This window comes from Sinocyclocheilus grahami, unplaced genomic scaffold (assembly GCF_001515645.1).
Source record: "Sinocyclocheilus grahami isolate Dianchi unplaced genomic scaffold, SAMN03320097.WGS_v1.1 scaffold484.1, whole genome shotgun sequence".
NCBI lineage: Eukaryota > Metazoa > Chordata > Actinopteri > Cypriniformes > Cyprinidae > Sinocyclocheilus > Sinocyclocheilus grahami.
The window spans coordinates 683,284-704,546 of NW_015505663.1; the positions used below are offsets into that span (position 1 = coordinate 683,284).

Below are 21,263 nucleotides of genomic sequence, written 5' to 3' on the forward strand. Positions count from 1 at the left end.
CAACACAGTTCCACACCATAACACACAAACAGGGCAACTAAAACAATACCTCAACTCTCTACTGGCTCAAACGCTAAGGAAAGAAGATGAGACTTCAGGTGATTCTTAAAATCATTGTTGAGTTGGAGGCTGGAGCGTGTCTAATATGAAACACAGTTGAAACACTGTGAGCAATTAAGAGACAATTCATTTCAATAAGTTGTTCTTTTTCTTTCAACACCATCTGATGTTTGTTCATGTTTATTTTTTTCTTATAACTTGTAGCAAAGAGGAAAACATGATCTAGTCACGTGCCTCTTTAACTGAGGTGTAACAGCGAACGTCACATTAAAGAGCGTCAAATGCACAAATGCAAATAAAGAGGGGTCTGCTGCACAACAGCCCTGAAAGGGTGATGATGCCATAACGTTCATTAAGCCCAACATCTTGTAAAATATTAACAGTGGCAGAGCTATGGTGCTGTCATACAAGTGTTCATGGTTAGTTGGGTTTCATTCTTTAGAATTCTGAAGTGCCAGGCAGTCCAAATGTGTAACAGGCTGATCTCTTTCATTACACACCAGCTTAATTGAAAAATATTGGATAAATTATCCAAATAATTTAGAATGTAAACACTGCTCAGCCTCAGCGGAGCTAGAGCAGCATGTGTGCATCTGGTGAAAGTACAGGAAGCTAAGGACAGGCCGAAGGGAACTGAACCTTGAACTGAAATGTTGTACCTTCTAACATAAGATATTAACATTTTTCAGGTTCTCTAAGATGAGTCCGTCCAAAGACAAAATTTGGTGTTGAACGTTTTTTTGTGATCTGAGCAGTGTTAATTTCGTCAATGAAGATGACGACAAAAAATATTCCTTAACAAACATTATTTCTGTGAATAAGACTAGATGTTGATGTGCTAAAACTAATATCTGATGATACAAACTATGATGAAATTTATGCCTGGTCTTTGTTAACAAGACGAGACGGGACTATAATGTTATTTGAGGAATTACATGAATGCCTGCCGTCTTAAAGGGACAGCATTTCTAATTAAGTACCTATCCGTGTCATTAATGTTAATTAACAATAGACGTTAAATAAATATGTTAAGTAAACCTACTGTAACTGAAAAATTTGTTTAATTTATATCTCTTTCATATTTGTCTTATTGTCTTATTCTGCTTCTTTTTCAAAAATTATAAATTATGTATATTATATATGAACAATAATAATTTTTATAAGCTGCTACCTTTTCATTACTGTTAAAGGGATAGTTCACCCAAAAATGAAAATTGTCATAATTTATTCAAGTTTTTCTAAATTCAATCCATGATTCAGATTTCTCCTAAGCTTAATTGATTTGGTCTAAAGAGAGAAGAATTAATGACTATTTTTGTTTGAAGACTACATATAAAATAGCTACCAAAATAAATGTTGGTAACTGCAGTTTGACTAAAAGTAATGTCTAAAAGTAATGATTAAAAGTTGACAAAAATGCAATGACTTTTCGTCGACTAAAACTAGACTAAAATTTGTAAAGAAAAAAATGACTAAAATGTGACTAAGTCTATTAAGAATTTCGTCTCAAGATAAAGACTAAGACTAAATAAAAAAATGCTTGTCAAAATTAACACTGGATCTGAGTGATTATCTTGAATGGAGATGTCAACAGTGTACTAACCAAGGCCCTAAAGTCCAAAATGGACTGAAGCACTCCATGCTGTTTTTGGCGACATGGAGGATATATCACCAGAAAGGAAAATAGCTTGAATTGGCTTGAATTATGTTCATGTTAGGCTTCAGTGAGTCACTCCTGGAAAGGAGTTCTCAAAGTGTCAGCATCTAATAAAGCACTGATATGACTGACATAAAACTGAAAGTTTCTTTAAATAGTAGCTTGTCTGTGAACTTTTTTTAGTAGTAGTAGTAGTATTGTAGGTAGACAAACTATATGACATAGTAGCTTCCCCAACACTGGCTACAAAACAAACTGCTGTTTTGAGTAATTTGTGTCACAAGGACAAGTGTTACCCAAACGTAAACCTAGATTTATCTTCCAGAATGTCAAATATTATTAGCTTAATATCAATTGTATAACAACTTGTAATAATGAGTATTGTGTGTGGTGTGTGTTGTAAGAGACTTCCTGACTGGAGAGGATAAGGAGGTGGTGTTCAGTGCTGATCATTTTCCTTTGTGGTACAAACGGGCTGCTGAACAGGTGCCTGGAACCTTTATCTACTCCCTTCCTTTCGGCACAGGTGATTAAACACACACAAAACAGCCAGTTTCATTACAGCAGTCATCTATTCATGCATTGCACCATGATTGAACCAGGCACAATGCATCAAGTCATTTCTTTGTCTACACTCAATGTGAACCTGCTGTGACACAATCACAAGACATTTACCATGACATGACACAGTCACAAGATATTTCATGTTTAAAGGAATAGTTAATCCAAAAATCAAAGTTGTCATTCACTCACCATCATTTTGTACCCCACTATTGCTGGTGTGTTCTGGTTAAAAATAACACAGATGTACATGGAAAAGATGGAAACATGCAGTCTTTTTTAACATAGTGCCACAACAGTTCTTCAGTAATTGCCTTTGGATGATGAGCTAAAAGCATCTACTTCAAAGACAGTAGAAACCGGATAAGAAATAATGTTCTCGAAACTCTAATTGAACTGTTTTGAATAAGAGACTAGGTCTGACCCATGTATAAAAAACATTTAATACAGAACAAAAAAGCCAAAGACAGAGATTCCGGAATTCATGTGAATCATATTCTAAGAGACAAGAAAAATTAGACTAGGGAGTGTTCAAAGCCGGAAAGAATTGAATTCACAGTCAACTAAAAATGGAGTTCAGGTACGGTGAATGCTCTACAGGTCTTTCTAAGCATAAGCAGGGGATGAGAGGAGCTTTTCTCAGTATGTCACAGTGAAGTTACCATTACACTAGACTTTTTAAGCATGCAGACTTATTTTGGACCCCACAACAAACATAGACAACAAGTGTCATGCGCTAGGTCAGGGTTCTATAACTCATATATACTCAGGAACACTAGCCAGATCTCCAAGCATTTGCTGACCAAAAGTTCTACCATTGATAAGTTTTTGTTGTGGTGCACGTAGCAATAGACTATGTATGTTTTGAGGGAGTTGGAAGTGAACACTCTGAGAAGGCCCAGAGCTGGGCAGCAATCAGTCTGGACCTGTGCATTAATTTACTGAAGTTGCTTTATTGCAGCATTTGTTGACTTTTGCACATTTCTGAATCACAATGCTTTTTGGGGCAGGTGATATTTTAAAGGGTTAATTTCACCCAAAAATTTAAATTAGCCCATTATTTACTCTCCCTCAAGGAATCATAGGTGTATATGACTTTCTTCTTTCAGATGAATCCAATTCGAGTTATATTAAAAATTGTCCATGGGCGGTGTTTCTGTTCAACAGTCTAAAGGAAATCCAATAAAGTGCATCCATACATAATAAAACATCTCATGGTTCCGAGGGGTGAATAAAGGCCTCCTGTAGCGAATCAATGTGTTTTTGTAAGAAAAGTATCAATATTTAAAACGTTAAGAACACTTTTTTCACACTTCCGCTAACTGTCGTACATGCAAGCCTGTCACCAAGCATGGTCCATAAAACACGTATGAAGAAGAAGATCTATGCAAACAGATTTTTAATAATCCACAAGAGGGTAATACACAGAAGGCAGGCAGGAGACAAACGTAATCCACAAATTACATCAATAATACCGGATGAGGGAGCACGGGACAGACTACACTTTAAATACTAAAGCAAACAAAGCTAATGAATGAGACACACCTAAACCAATTGACACTATCAACAGGAGACAGAAACTAGGTCACAGTGAACACACGGGGAATGAAAAAAACAACAAAACATGTCAATAAGTCTGACAAAGCCATTCTAGGCGGGTGATGTAGGACGTACACACTTAATGCATATGCCGGTGATTAGTGTTGAATGCGTAAGCGCGGAGGAGAGATAGCAAAACAAAACGCCGGTCACGAATTAGAAGCACAAAACGAGGATTTGTAAAGAAAAATGTTAGAGGATTTCGATATAAGCCAAGAGGAGACTGGTTTTCCTTTGCTAAAGTAAGGAAACTTTGCTTCCTTTGCTCCTGTAAACAAACTCACAAGAGTAGCATATCTCACCGGTGCCTGCGTGACACATACGTCTTACGTCCTACGTCATCCGCCCGGAATGGCTTGCATGAATGACAGTCAGCGGAAGTGAGAAAAAAGTATTTGTAACATTTTAAATATGGATATTTATCTTACAAAAATGCATCGATTCACTACAGGAGGCCTTTATTCACCCCCGGAGCTATATGAGGCACTTTTTTAGTATGGATGGACGCACTTTATTGGACTTCTTTTTGGACTATTGAACAGAAGCATCTGCCCACTGCCATTATAAAGTTTGGAAGAGTCAATACAATTATTAACATAACTCCAGTTGGATTCGTCTGAAAGAAGAAAGTCATATACACCTAGTGTGCCTTGAGGGTGAGTAAATCATGGGCTAATATTCATTTGTGGGTGAACTATCCCTTGAAGAATGTGCTGTCTTTAAGAATAATAGTTTACTCCCCCTGTGTAGACTTGATTAACTTGCTTACCACAAAACTAGCCTAAATGGCTGCATCACATTTTTTTTTTTTCTCACTGAAACAAATATTATTTTGTGGACAGATCTTTTTAGATAGACCGCCATCTCCTCCCCCTCAAAACAAGCTTCCTGCGTTGCAATAAACAATGGATTATTTACCATTCATCTTAACTGAACACTGTGAAAATGCAGTGAAATTACAGAATATTCATGGATGCTAATTACTAGTGTTACAGCATTTTTTACTGTAGGAGTTCTGCAGTTTATCAAAATAAAACCGCAATAATATCCACCTTTTCCCAAATGCGTCTACTGCCATTTAAATTATGGATAACATTTCTGATTTGAGGAACTTCCACTCAAAAAGACTGCAACAAAAAATTATGTCAAACAATAATGTTGTAAATATTTTAATTTGATTTTGTTATCACAAGAATATCTATGACAACGTCACTTTTCAGTTTGGCGTGTTCTGTCTCCTCATTTTCTTTTTCGATTGTCTGTGGAAAAGACAACACATACTGCACTCTTGTGGTAGCAGTATGAAAAATTCACTGGAATGCACTGGAATGAATGTCTTATTTACCCAAATTCTCATTCAGAAATGATCTTTCCTTATGTTTTCACATGGACTCTTTAAAACATAATTTTCTTGTCTTTCTCACTTCTAATCCCTATCAGCAGTGTTTTTTTCGAATGTTTCTAAAGCAGGGAAATATATGTAAACTGTCAAAGTGACAAGGCATTTAAAAATATCCATTAGTTTTCCAGATAACAATTTCAATTCAAGCTACATACACGAATGGTACATAATATAGACTTACAGCTATTACTGCAATAGTATTTAACAGTAGTTGGTTGATGTGGTGAATGTTAAAATGTGGGAAACTTAAAACAGATCTTGAGATCAGTATAACACAAAAAACACAGTTCCACATTAAAACTGAAAGTGCTGGCCTGGTCTCCTCTATACTATTTGTTTTAAATGAACTGTATCATTGTGTTTCAGGCTCTGAGAATAAGAGTGTGGTTTTGGCCAGCAGCGCCATTCATTTGTTGGATGAGAGAGAGTCACCCATTGCTGCAGGTACCTTAACCTTGCATGAATATCACGGCTTATTTTATAAAATCTTGTGTTTTTGTTGTTGTTTCTGTACACTGGAGGTGTTTATGCTTTAGAGGGATTGTGAGATGGAGAACTAAAGACATAATCCATGTGAGCAAAAAGACACGCCAGACAAACAGTAGGAACGGATGAAAGGAAATAGAATAGCACAGAGAAAATTAGAAAGTGTCTGCTTGAACATAAGCCTGGAGGGGCACTCACTCACTCACTCACTCACTCACTCACTCACTCACTCACACACACACACACACACACACACACACACACACACATACATACCCTCATGCACAAATGATTCATGTTATAACTGACAGAGAAATGAAGTAGAACAGACAGATTTTCACCCTCTACTGCGTATGATTCAATGTTTTGCTGGAGTGGACATACACACGACTAAAATCAAGTTCTATACAGTATTTCATGTTGTTTATTTTATATATTTTAAATTTGATGTATATTTTACATCTTTTATTTTTATGCTTTAATGCTAATCACTAATGAACATATATTTAACAACATTTTTAATGCAAGCACATACACATATACCACAGATATATGACAAATTGAGCTTTCTAGCTCAATGAGTGTTGGTTGATTTGATTTTAAAAGAATAATTATATATATATTTAAAATAATGTTCATACACTGCTTCAGATGTGATACTGCTCAGTTTCACAAGCGCATTGCAGCACACACTAATGCAGCCTGACATGCTGATGACAGAACTCTCTTGTGTAACTGGGGCATGTGTGTCCTTGATGTGTTTTAAAGGCCAGTTTACAGGATTTCTTCCTATAATCACAACTTCAATATGATTTGTGCTTGATGACAGCCATAGCATTACATTAAAAATAAATTAAATTAAATTGCTCCAGTGTGTATGAATGTGCCACTTTTCCCTATAATTTATTTCAAATGCTCTTCTAGTGTGCCCAATGTTTTTTTTAATAATATGAATATTCAGTGTACTTTCTAAAACACTTTTATCTTAAAGACTGCTTGATGATCATAAAAAAAGAATTAACACAATGTCATTTAAAACTATTTGAGATTTTTAGCATGTATAGCATGTTGTACACAGGACATGTAAACTTTACCAATGTACAATACATTGCTTAGTTGTGTGCTCTGATGTTACATAACATACATAGATCATTTCTGACAGATCAACCCTTCATATGCACGTTTACATAATCTCGTATACTCCATCATATGACATCTGTATCACTATTTCCTTCTTGCCATCTCATTTCTCAAGAGCTCCGAATCTCTTAATCCACTGTTTGTATACAAACAGATTCTGTATATTCACATGGATGCTTATATAATAGAGCACACTGATAAGGATTTGTCTACATGACCTAATATGGAGTGATATAAATCATCCTTTCATCATAATTTATCATACTTTTTATGTTAAATTATGCAATAGATTGTAAATAAAACCCTTTAAAAAGGTATAGTTTGACAATATAATATGTAAATATTGCTTGTTACCGGCTGTGTGTAAATTCTGTGTGATTATATAATTTCTGTGTCACGAGCAGAAGCGCAATAATTGTATTAGCATCAGACATTCACACAAACACCCCCCCCCCCCCCCCCCCCCCCCATAGATTGTAAATAAAACCCTTTAAAAAGGTATAGTTTGACAATATAATATGTAAATATTGCTTGTTACCGGCTGTGTGTAAATTCTGTGTGATTATATAATTTCTGTGTCACGAGCAGAAGCGCAATAATTGTATTAGCATCAGACATTCACACAAACCCCCCCCCCCCCACCCCCACGCCATTTAACAAGGCGAATCAGGATGGATTAAAACACATACGTTTGATATGTTCACATAAATCTTTGGCCTAACTAAAGCTCAATGGGAATTGATGTTGCTTTACCCATAGAGCTGCAATAGTGTAAACAGCAGGAGGGGAGTCTCCCCTCAGTTTTTAGTCTTATCATTTTAAAAGTTATAATAGATACCAGAGACTGTACGAGGGAGTAGAGACAGACCACATATAGAAAAACGAATAGGCAAAATTGCACTGCTCAATAAGTTCAGTTGATTCAAGGGTACACCTGAAACATGAAAGCTTGTCATGCTGCACACAATTAAAGATGTTTTTTTTTTTGGTGGGCATTTGCAGTACTAATCAGAAACTCTGTGCCTCACCTACTCAATCATTCTCCTCCCCATTTTTCCAATGATTTAACAAAGATTTGCACAGTACTGGAAAAGAAAAAGTAAAACTAACTGAACAATATGGATAAGATAGTGTGACAAATAAGTCTGAAATCTGTAGTAGGCCATAAACTGTGAGCTGGCTACAATTTGGCGCAATTGTGTTGGACAATTAAAGGGATAATTCACTGCTAGAAAGATGAGCTTTTAATAAAATTTGGCTGTTTATGCAGTAGGAAGGCGTTGTTGTTTTTTTGTTTTTTTACTACATGACTAGAGAAAATAGAGAAAAAGGGCTATGGCATTCCCTTTCATCCAAAAGGTAGGGATACTTCAGCACCCATAATGCACTAGGTGTAGATAACATGGAGAAAGAGTACACATTGCTAATTTACATTTACTACTAATATAAAACTGGTTGAAAATCTACGAACTTGTCCTATAAAACAGAATAACTCTTTGTTTTGACTGGCAAAGAGCCAACTGCCTTTTTGTCAAAATTATTGGCTGTTGTTTTAGTCTAGACCATGTATGTGCATTTGTTTGACCAGCCTGAACAATACATTTTTTTCTAGCCTAATTTAAGCTATAATAATAATAATAGTTTTGGAGTTTTACGCCTTTCCCATTTCAGGCATCTGCATAATTAGAAAATAGCTGCCCTAGGGGCATTGCCAATATGGCTGCCAAGTACACTGATTTGCCTTGAAAGTAACTTTGTAGATACACAACAGTATGTGGATAATCTGGAGTGTAACCCTGATGTGTATTTGTGCTTCGTGTGCATCATGTGATGCTGATCTTCGGGTCACTCAAGAGGTTCTTTGTCCTCCTCTCTTTCAATGTTTTTCCGCTCCTCTCCTGAACCTGCTTCTTTCGCTTTCTTCTTCAGCTCCCTTTGATACTTGGCATTAATTGCTGCATACGCACATCCGTAGACAGCTGCTGCCAACATCATCAAACACACAATTCCACAAACCACACCTGTGATGACCACTGTGGCTATGGCGCGTCTGTAGTTCACAGGCCGGGATCTCTGCTTGGCCTCACACTCAGGGAGTAACGCTTCTCCTGGGGGGCTGAAATCACTCCCAGATGGTGCTCTGGGGCTTGGATGGAGCTGCCCGCTGGGCATTCGATGCTTGTTGTCCAGGTAGTGGATGTTGGCGAACAGGTAGCTGTAGCTGGTGATCATGCAGGAGTGGAAAAGCTCGTAGGGAATGTGCCGGAGGTCCCGCTCCAGCATGAGATGAGGCTGGATGCATGTGACGCTGTCGACCACTCCACCTAAGAACAAGAGAAAATTATGAAGCTGAAATGGCTAACAGATGGAGGTCGTCTTCACTATATGGCTTTTCACATCGTTTATCATCGTTCTAAAGACTGCTTTTAACCCTGAGCAGAGGAACATTTCACACTTGTAATTTATAAGTGGTCTTAGTGCCACTTTTTTACCTGGGGAATGTAAAGTCTGAAATGCCAGTTTAAGAATACCCAGGATTAATTGTAAATACCCTCGGAAAATTATGAGCAGTGTGCTGTAAAACGTGAAAGAAAGATTATCCTCAGTTTAGTTTATCCCTGGGTTTAGAATGACGCAGGGCTAACAAGTGTACAAAGCCTTTATGTAAAGCTCATTGCTGGTAACCAGAAAATAGCTTTTTTTATCTCTGCGTGGAGCAAGCCATGAACTGTCAAAACTGAGCAAAACAGTGTAGGTTGCTTTAGCGGAGTTGTTTGTGTCATAAGATTATATTGACGGTAGGTAAAATTCATGGAAATAAATTCCACCATCCCAGTCATGAGGCAATAAACACTGAATCTTTATTTTTTTGGCAGAATCGGTGCATTAAAAAATATATTAAGAATAAACATATGGAGCTCTGCTTATTCCATATATATATTATTTTAATGACCGAAGATCAAAATGTTTGTACGTAATTTGTGTGATTAGTATTTTTCCCTTGTAAAGGGGGTTGAAAATGAACCATGTTCAGCAAAAAAATTAAATAAAAAAAATAAACAGCGGGTCACCCCATGCTCCAGCAATTCAAATAAACTCACAACAGCAGTTCAAAAGAGACATGCAAGACTGATGCAAAAACATGTTCCTTGATCTGCCAACTGGAGGGAAAATCCATGGAGCTCTAACAGGTGTGGCCCAAATCTGGAGTCTGCTCCCATTTGTCATCTGCTTTAAAACTGTTTGTCAGCTGGTCAGCCAATCCAACTGTGAAATACACGGTTTACTCATTCACACTTACCTAGAAAAGAATGGCACTGGTAGAGGGCAAGACTGGACACTCATGCTAAACATTTTGCTTTTGGTAATAATGTATAATAATAATAACACTATAAATATACATATATTTCAGCAGAATTGTCATAATTATGAAATGTACTTACCTCAATTCTTCATTTGCGCGATACTTTTTTAGCTATGTATTATTTATTTATTTATTGATTCATTCATTCATTAAACACTTTATTGTGGATTCGACCATGTTGTTACCTTTGAAGGCAAATGTCTCCAACCATAGTTTGAGTCCTATCAGATGACAGTCACATCTCCAAGGATTGCCCTTCAGCTGCAGAACTTTAAGATTCCCAAGAGCCTCCAGGTGTATACGGTCCAGCTTAGTTAGCCGATTGTAATGGAGTGACAGATGGGTCAGAAAGTGGAAACTATCAGCAAGAGCTCCTGGTAGACCACCTATGGTGTTAAAGGACAAGTCCAATATGGTTAGATTTCTTATTGAAACCAGAAGGCGTCGATCCACTTCCCTAATAGAGTTATTGGCCAGGCTGAGGACCTTTAAGCTTCTAAGTCCCAAAAGGGCACTAGGGGAAAGCGTTGTGATTGAATTGTTTGCTAGGTCCAGAATTTGAAGTTGTGGTGTCTCTCGAAAGGACATGGAGCCCAGGCCTCGCAGACGGTTATTTTGAAGATACAGCTCCAGGGTGTCTTCATGAAGTTTACGTGGAATATCATATAATCCTCGTCCTCGGCAGTCCACCACTTTGGCATGAGTGTCACACGAGCACTCCTTGGGGCAAGAGGAGACTGTCTGGAATAATAACAGGCTGGATAATGCAAAGATCACACCTGGTGAAGAGAGAGAAAAATTTTGTAAATTACCATTGGATTCATTTGGCCTTGATTTCAGCCTTTTCTGCTTCTCGGACAAACAGTACATTAATTATGATGACACAATCATCAGACATGAACCAGTCACTTACAATTCAGATGAAAACACATAAAGTGACCCAACGGTGTCTGCTACTTGTTGTTCTTTATATAGCTGGTAACCTTGGTGTAATGTGTAGTCCCATTTACAGCTCTAGTAATCCTGATATGGTAATCTATTTAAAGATATCTTTTAAAGATAAAAAAAAAACATCTTCAATCACAAATGACGGGCTCTGATTGGTCACACACAGACACGTGGTTCATACGTGTGCTGGAAACAAATGGAATGACTGGACAACAAAAACACAACTGAAAGCATTAAAAATCATAATAATAATATTACAAAACAGACTATTGGCCCAAGTAAAAATCTGGACCTTGTCATTGAGTTTTTAAAACATTCATCATAAAAACAAAGTGGAGTGGTCATGTTTTAACCCTATTAAACAACCAGAAACTGACAGATGGGTCGTGCTCCGTTAGGTTAATGTTTAACCTTTAATATAGTACATTCAACTTAATCCACATACATATAGTACACTCATGTAAAGTATAATATATAACAAATCTTAACTGCTTTCCTTGTTTTTATCATTGCAAAATGTATGATTATGAGAAAAATATGAATCCATGTATGTATTACTGTATATGACAGCTTTTTTTAAATAGTTGACCAAATGTAAAAATTTTAAAACATTTTGTTCATAAAATCCAAGCTGAATACCTCTCCCCCATTCAAGTTTTATGAGAAATAAAAAGTTTAAAGCACACTTTAAATGTGTTTATTGTGGAGGACAATCTAACAGAAAAGGATAAATTGTTCCAAAACCTTGCTACCAGTATCAAAATGATGTTATCACCTGTCAGTAGCTGTATGAAAATTTTCATCCATTCAACCGTTAATATCCTAAAGGAAACTAAAAGAGAAGTCAAACAAATTTATACAAGGGATATTAGGCTGTGTATCATCTCCATGTTGTAAAAGCATGTTTGAATGAAATAAAATCGGACCCAGAATGGAGCCTTGTGGCACTCAGGTGTTTTTAAAACATTTTGTTCATAAAATCCAAGCTGAATACCTCTCCCCCATTCAAGTTTTATGAGAAATAAAAAGTTTAAAGCACACTTTAAATGTGTTTGTGGAGGACAATCTAACAGAAAAGGATAAATTGTTCCAAAACCTTGCTACCAGTATCAAAATGATGTTATCACCTGTCAGTAGCTGTATGAAAATTTTCATCCATTCAACCGTTAATATCCTAAAGGAAACTAAAAGAGAAGTCAAACAAATTTATACAAGGGATATTAGGCTGTGTATCATCTCCATGTTGTAAAAGCATGTTTGAATGAAATAAAATCGGACCCAGAATGGAGCCTTGTGGCACTCAGGTGATGTTCCCATCTGGGTCCCTGTTCATTCCATGTGACTAATAAGAACAATCTAATTTGCAAACGTTCCTAGCAAGAAAGAATCTTAACATAATCCAGTCTAGTACAACATTGTGGATGCTAACCTAGATAATTTTTAATTGATTTAGAAGGATACATTGATCAGTGGCCCTCTCCTTCTCTCAGCCCCGTATGTGGGGAATTATTGGATGTAATAGCCTAATCCATGGCCATGATTGTTCTTCCCGGACCACATTTTTCCTTTTCCACATTACAATTATGCAAATGTGAAATGATTGTATGAGCGAGGATATGTGAAGAATAGCTTTTGCAGAGTGAGGCATCATCTTTGAGGGCTTCAGTTTTGCCATCTAAATCCTTGTTTATACTTTTGCCAGGCTCCGCAGACTGCGCGTGCACCTCCCCAAAGACACAAGGTGTTTATACTTGTCACGCTCGCCATTGTACTATTCTTCGAAACAACAGGGAGAATCTTGGAGTAATTGCCCTCTGAAACTCAGGGGACAGCGGTGAGAACAAATAGCTAATTTTGCATCATTTACAAAACCAGGCGATTAAGTTTGTCCATCTATGCGAATACAGTATATCTTTATGTATAGAGACAAAATCACTGTCTGTCACGGTCAGTTTAGAGTAGTGATCATGTATATTTACGAAGACTGATAATGGTACACTAGAACACCACCAAAAAACCCCAACAACTTAATTTCTTATCAAACAATATATACAGAATGACATTAGTGTAACATTTTATCTAAATTAATTCTATTTTAAATACAATAAAAATTAAAATCCTTGAAAAACCTATGAAAAATCTATTAATTGTCCTTCAATCCTAATAAATCAGCAGATGGAGTTTGAACTTCACATCAGGCTTCTTGCGAATCATAAAGATGCCATTAAAGATGTTCCTGTTTGGCTAGAATCGCCCTGAAATCGGGCACCTTCAGAAGCATAGCCGCGTGGAAAATTAATACCCTGCGAAAATGCCATTGTAGTGAATTTTGCTTTCGCCAACCTAGGGAGGCGAAATAGTGTAGTGATGGGTACTCGCGTCACCAATGACGATATGATATTTGGATCATGTGTCAATTAATGTGTGGTGTAAAACCTCTTTCTGTATCATCAACACAAGGAAGACACAAGTGTAATAAAATACATTTTATTAACAAAAGATAGACAAGAGTAATCAACAACTACTAAATGAATACCTTAAATGAAATAGGAATAAAGTGCATAAAATGCAAGTGATTATGTTGGGTGTTGCAATGTTAGAGCTACGTTATCTGGAAAGATAAACTGTTGCTACTCTGAAAGAAATAAGGTGAAGAACCATATTATGCATCAAACAAATACATTAAAGATTTGCTATAAACTGCAATCAGCTATATAATATCTAATGTAAATTTGAAAAATCATATACTGATAATATCTAACAATGCCAAGGTTTCTGGAAGAGGTTTGGATAAGTGATATTTATGTTCTCTGGTCGAGTGAGCAGTCTGGTAGCGGTGACTTCATCCACTGGTTGTGCTGGTAGCAATTCAGTGGGGAAAGGAGCAGGAATCCGTTTCGACAGCCTTGAACACGAAGCACTGGAGGATGCTGATCTCCTGGAGCATCAAAGGGTCCTAAAATCTGGAACACGCAGATGTGGCCCTGGAGTAGGTGCAGAAGGTCCTTAGCCTGGAACATGCAAGCAAAGGTACCTTGGAGTGAAGGTTTGCTCGCCGGAGCTTAACCTTGTTGCAGATGTCTGTGTGTCTTCTGCCTCTCTGGGCTAGACTCAGAATTTGGTCGATCCGCTTAGTCTTTCTAGGATGGAGACTCAGGATGTGCTGCATCTGTTGTTGTCTGAATGTAAATTATTTCTTTCCTCGCAGGCTGGAGGCTCAGAACGTAGTCGTATCCGTTGCTGCCTCGAAGCTGGAGACTCAGGACTTGGTATCTGTTATTGCCTCTTCCCTCATGGGCCTGAGGCTCAGAACGTTGGTGATCTGTTGCAGTCCTTTCCTTCACAGGACTCAGACCTGAGGTTGATCTGCTCTTGTCTCACCCTTGCAAACAGGGGACTCAGAACAGTTGTTTCTGTTGCTGCCTTCCCTGTAACAGGCTGGAGACTCAGAACGTAGGTTGATCTCCTATTGTCTCACTGGACGCGCCGGAGACTCAGAACTTCAGTGTTTCTGATAGTGTCTCTCCCTTTCGGGACTCAGACACAGAACAATGTAGCTATTATTGCTCAGAACAGTGTATCTGTTAACATCTTTTCCATTGCAGTACTCGGACTCAGAACTGAGGTATCTGTTACAATCCCTTCCTTGACAGGACTGAGACTCAGAACTTGTAGCTGTTATTGTCTCTCCCTTTCAGGACACAGACTCAATACTGGTTTATCTTTTAGTGTCTCACCCTTGCAGGCCGGAGACTCAGATCTTGCTCTGTTAGTGTCTTTTCCCTGACAGGACTCAGACTCAGAACAAGGAGTGTCTTTTGGGAAGGTACCTTTATCTCTTTCCAATTAGGAGAAGATTGCAATCTGTTGCTTCTCCATTTCCATCAGAGTGGGGGGGACAGGGTGAGAAAAATGTCACTAAAGCTTTACCAATGCATTATTCACTTACCAAACTACAACCAGAATACCTTTGGCAATGTTATGGACACATTACATCCAAACATAATGGGAGAAAACTGAACTGTCATGCATGCATTAATTTGTCCATTAACAGCTGAGTTTGTGTAAGATGTTGCACTACACGTCGCTGCCACTGAGAATACTTATTTCTCTGAATAAGTATGAGATGTGTGTGTTGTAGTTTGCATCAGTTTAAGGTTTGAGAACATAGTTATAAATGGATTTGGATGGAACTTTGTGATCTCTATTTGTTTCACTCACTGCTGCTGCATCCAGAGGTCCTAAGGAAATTTTATGGTGGTCACAGGCCAAAACCGAAAGAATCAGTCTGTTGGTGGGTGAAGGGCAGAAACTGCGTTTTGACCAATGAGAAGTCCTGTCCTTCCCGGGCTTTGTACCAAAGGTCTTCTTCTTGCCCTCTAAGAGTTGTCTGGCTGTTGTCCTGGCATCTTTATCTGATAGCGTTGGACAGTTTGCTTATGTTAGTCCACCAAGATCCAATCAAAATGTAGCAAACCTTTGTCCACTATTGTGGTCAGAGAGGGGCCCCGCCATAAACTGGGCCCTGGAATGTGCTGTCCATTACACCATGCACACCACCACATAAAATAGGGCCTCGCGCACTCAACGCGCATGGCTGCCAACTCCAGGATGACGCCATTTTCACCGCACACACCTTTGCGCTCATGTGGATGCGGCGAGTATAAACCAGGCTTAAACCTGACCCACTGCCACGTAGGCCTTGTCAATCACCTCACGGATAATTGGCAAGGCATATGTGGCAGCAGGTCAGGTTGGTTGTGCCCTGCACACTATGGCTGTTTTGCAGGTGCATTAGACTGACCTGCTAAGAGATTTGGAACAGGGGCAGAGATTATCTCCTGAAGCTGAAGCTGACTTTGCCAGGTTCACTGAGAAGGGGAATGAGATGCTGCCATGCCTCAGGCTTGCCTGTGTGTCTTTTTCAGACAAAACAGCTAATGACGTATAATTCAGGCACCTATTTATACTCACGGGCACTCTGTGTGTGACATCATGGACTGCCTTCTGCCTATAAATGATGGCGCCCCCCATAGCATCAACACCAACAGCTTAGTTCTGTACATCTCTAAACAACTTAGTAGGAATAGCATCAAGAGAAGAAAAAATACATCTAACAGCTCAAAGAGATAGAGGCTGAATTAAAACAAAAATAGAAAAAGTGGTTGAAAAATATGAAATGACTTGAAACAGGTGCAATTTGTACTTTAATGCCAGTAATTTTGTTTATAAAAAGCTACAGAACTGCGCACTAGAACTACCAATTCATCTACTCACTAACTCCAAACTTGGATCAGGGCTGGCTGCTATGAGAGGGTTTAATACAGAGTTTAAAATGGAAAACAGCTTTAGACTATAAGAATTTTTGGGATATTAGGTTAAAAATGTTTAACCTTTGCAGAGCAGTAGCTTCCTGGTATTAATACATGCTATTTTGCAGAAGGTATAATCCTGGAAGGGATTACAGCATAATTTTCAGGGATATAACCAGATTAGCAGGTGTATAGTGATTTTACATTTTTATATGCAAAAAAAGCTTGTGCACTTTGGAGGGTGAAATAAAGAGTGTGTTTCTGTCATGACAACTCTGGGAGAGATTGGCATGTTAATTAATGGACAGGAAATGGAGATATGATTGGTGTCTTTTATAGCCATTATTTTCAGATAGGGAAACAGGTAGCGATTTGCATCCTTTTCAAAACCTCAGCACCTTGAAATGGAAAATAAGGTAGTTCCAGTCAAGAATGTTAAGATGGACTGGTTTCTGCCAGTAGACTTGAAGTTCAAATTTCTTCTCATCACCGTGTCATGTATCATGGAATGGAGTTTGCATTTTCAGATGGTGCTGACGCTTTTGGAAGTGGGCTTAGTCTCCCCTGGGAATGTATAGCCCCGTCCCCTTTAGTTACTGTTGCTCCCTCGGACAAACAAACAGAGCTGCTCACTGTCTTACATTGACAGCTGTCAGTGTGAAAACCTTGTCCCACTATGTTTTTGAACAATTTTGGACACAGAAGGGCCACCATTCAAGTGGGAATTTAATATGCCATGGAGGGATATATAAAAGATTTTAAAATAAATATGGTGGGTAACTTGTTTAATTTGGAAGCAGGGTTTACAGATCACAATGCAAACGGGAGAAGCCTCATGTTTCAGCTGTCATGATCGCAGATGACAACATGCAGGATCAACACTGTTCATTTAGGGAATGATTAAATTAATTTACATTTAATCAGTTTAATATGGAGAGGCACTGAAATGTAGACCTTCGTTTATGTGTTTTTGACCTACACTGTAACTGTTACATGACGTGAGAACAGTTTGCTATTTAGGTTTGTACATTAGCATGGACTCACTAACTTCACCTTTAGCTAGTTTTAGCCAGAGATACCTTGCTGAAGCACAAGATGGCATTAATGTTTTGCTTGAGCAGATTAAATCTGTAACTTAATGAGAGTATGACAGCCAGAAAATAAACGTTTACATCTTCATTGGGATTAATGTTAGAGTTGAATGCTTACAATCATTTTGCTCTGTTTTGTTTGGGTTCAGGAAATGTAATACAATAAATTCCATTGCCTCTCCGCTCGGGATATCTGGAATCAGTGTTACAAGTACCCCAGGCATATTGTTTTTCCATTTTTGTAGCATAAACAGCATCAAACTGATTAAAGCTTCGGATCTTCCAATGTTTTACTATGGCGCTGAAACCTAAAGATGGGTTCCGCTCGGGGAGTTCCGCTCCCCGTGCAACTGATACTTGACTGCCATTGGCTCATCTGCATTCGAGGGGAGGGGCTTACCGATAGGTCAATTGCTGAACCAAGTGTTGCACAAAGTGAAGAACAAGGAATCTGATTTATTAATTGTGCAGATGTGGACCAATCTGCTGTGGGTTTCAGACTTGGTAACCCCATTGAACACACCTTCTTAGAAGATTCTTGTTAGGTGGGACAACCTCATTCAGGCTTGTGTGATGGTTTGGCACCTGCAGCTGGAGAAGTAGAAGCTCATTGCATAGCTCCTGAATGGTTCACAATGGATAATCCCTCCATAATCACCTTAAAGGTGCATGCGCAGAACCTGGTGGTTTTGCAGTCTTAGATGGTGTTTTTTGCACTGTGAGATGAGGTTTGCTTTCCAGGGCATTTCCTGCACTTTCATTAAGAGTGTTTGAAAACAAATCTATCTATATCTAGTCTCAAAGTCTATGTTGTGGCTACAGCAGCTGGTCATAACTTGTCAGAAGGGGTAGTTCCCCTTTATTTGCAGGGTGGTTCCATTTCAACCAGCACATTTCCCAGTTTGACTCTGCTTTTTCCTAGATCCCACACACAATTAGCACTGGTCCAACTAGCTATTTATTATGGAGATTGCTCCATTGGATGGGATTGGATGTTTTCAGATAATGTGTTGTTGTGGGTGGCCATTGGCCTATGATTCCGAGGGCCTTGAGGAAATTGTGTATTGGGCATGTGTATCTTTTAATTACTTTGCACTACAGGGGTGACACAGAAGCTTCATCTGACATGGCATTTAGATGTATAAGACACAGACTGTTGGAATGAGGTGAAGTGAATGCATTTATGTTGCAATTACAATTGTAATAAGGTTAATTTTTTAATATCAATAGAAAATTTGAAACATAGAAATGTTGGAAGAATTTAAATGATAATTTTGCATTATTATAATTATATGTATGAAACTGCCAGTGGGTGGCGACAAGTTTTAATTGGGGTTTAAACTGGCCAATTCCTTCATGGACAAAGCAAGTTGCTAGCTGTGTTTCCATTACAGATTTGCGCTAATCTTTTGCGACATTTTATAAATGCAAAAAAAAAAAAAAAACTATGACGGTGTTTCCATTAACCAATGTTATGCAACTAAAATGTAATTTTTTCCTCTTGCCATAAATCGGGGCGATGTTGTATGTTGTTAGATTTGCGTATATCACAGTCACCACAGTAGCCATTATTTTTCATCGAAGGAGATGTAGGAGATGGAGAGCCTCTGCTGGGATGCTTCTTGTATAAACACCAAGCATTGACTAGAGTGGCCGCGATCAGCTCTGGTGGCTGTGTCAGAGCCGTAATGCACCGTAGATATGTGCAGTGTAAATAAACGGTTATACAAACATTAATGGCAAGGAAAGCCCTTTATACTTAAGAGGGGCCACATATAAGGTGTTTCTTGGTGGTAAAAGTACATCAAAATAATGATCATGTGACTTTTACATGTGCTATGTGACCTGTAAATGCTAAAAAAAACAAAACAAAAACAAAACTGCTATATGGGAGTTTTTGCAAAATTGATGGGTTTAAATTGGGCATATTTTCAATTTGTAATTTCAGTTTGCGCAATTTAAAGGGTAATGGAAATGCAGCTAATGTCTTTATGAATGTGTCACTGAATCATCGACCAATTCTTCATAAACATTAAACCATTCAAGAACAAAACACCACTCTGTTTTGGTCTTGCAGAATTAGAATTTAAATATTAAGGACACACACTCAATTAAGAAATTATGCCATGGGACGAATTTACATAACAACTAAATTATATTTACATGATATATATATATATATATATATATTATATATATATATATATATATATATATATATATATATATATATATATATAATGTAGGAGATGGAGAGCCTCTGCTGGGATGCTTCTTGTATAAACACCAAGCATTGACTAGAGTGGCCGCGATCAGCTCTGGTGGCTGTGTCAGAGCCGTAATGCACCGTAGATATGTGCAGTGTAAATAAACGGTTATACAAACATTAATGGCAAGGAAAGCCCTTTATACTTAAGAGGGGCCACATATAAGGTGTTTCTTGGTGGTAAAAGTACATCAAAATAATGATCATGTGACTTTTACATGTGCTATGTGACCTGTAAATGCTAAAAAAACAAAACAAAAAAAAAACTGCTATATGGGAGTTTTTGCAAAATTGATGGGTTTAAATTGGGCATATTTTCAATTTGTAATTTCAGTTTGCGCAATTTAAAGGGTAATGGAAATGCAGCTAATATCTTTATGAATGTGTCACTGAATCATCGACCAATTCTTCATAAACATTAAACCATTCAAGAACAAAACACCACTCTGTTTTGGTCTTGCAGAATTAGAATTTAAATATTAAGGACACACACTCAATTAAGAAATTATGCCATGGGACGAATTTACATAACAACTAAATTATATTTACATGAGATATATATATATATATATATATTATATATATATATATATATATATATTGTTCAGATTTTAAATGACAACTTGACAGACAGCATGTTGAAATATCTAACGTATATGTTCAAATAAAGCTTTGAAAAAGTTTCATAAGGTAAACCTCACATTTCAGCCTTTAAATAGAGAAAAGATATGTCAAAATAATAATTGATTAATAAATGATTATATGCATTTTATCTGCTCCATAAATAATTTTAGATAGCTTATCTGAATTGTTTAAATGTGTAGAATCCACATAAGCTTGTTTTTCATCAACCGGTCAAAATTCACAGCAGGGCGTGTAAATCCGGTCCGTTTTTGGCCAGACAGAAACTGCAGACAGACTGAATGTGAATGTGAGTCTCTGTAAATCCACTCTCTGACAGCAGGTGGCGCTGATGGAAAAGCTGTTTCCCGTAAACTCTGTGAACAAAGCAGCACTGCGATTAAAAACTCTACTTTATTAGGTATTACATGGAGCGAAGATGAAAACAAAATGCCATCGAATCTTTTCTGAAGACAGTCAGAACCTTCAGAGGTACATTCATATAATTAATTAATTCATATATTCATTTGTATAATTCCCTTAGCACTCTTTTAAAACCTCCCAGCTTTTCCGCCCTGTTTTCACTCAAAACTAAGCTACTCTGCGTGCTGTGCGCACGTGAGACTGTTACTTAAAACTGCTTTATGCTGGACAGTATTTATTTATCCTCAGCTGTTCAAATCGCGGTAATCTAATACGGTTTTAATGATAATTAAAAGATGAAATGGTAATACTAACTGTCGGGAATTTTATCAT

General features: G+C 37.7%; 2 protein-coding genes across 2 annotated transcripts in view; one reads left to right on the top strand and one right to left on the bottom strand.

Moving 5' to 3' along the window:
* LOC107553873 (voltage-dependent calcium channel subunit alpha-2/delta-3-like) overlaps positions 1-21,263 on the top strand; it is a 91,287-nt gene that overhangs the window by 39,734 nt on the left and 30,290 nt on the right. The window contains exons 10-11 of the mRNA XM_016236199.1: positions 2,122-2,243; positions 5,646-5,723. Of these exons, the coding sequence (XP_016091685.1) occupies positions 2,122-2,243; positions 5,646-5,723 (200 nt within the window). The remainder of the gene's footprint in view (positions 1-2,121; positions 2,244-5,645; positions 5,724-21,263) is intronic.
* The window catches only part of LOC107553894 (leucine-rich repeat and transmembrane domain-containing protein 1), a 22,609-nt gene continuing 9,542 nt past the window's right edge, over positions 8,197-21,263 (bottom strand). Inside the window, exons 2-3 of the mRNA XM_016236244.1 lie at positions 10,455-11,048; positions 8,197-9,229 (exon numbers count right to left, since the gene is read on the bottom strand). Coding sequence (XP_016091730.1) covers positions 8,751-9,229; positions 10,455-11,048 — 1,073 coding nt within the window. The 3' untranslated portion in view covers positions 8,197-8,750. The remainder of the gene's footprint in view (positions 9,230-10,454; positions 11,049-21,263) is intronic.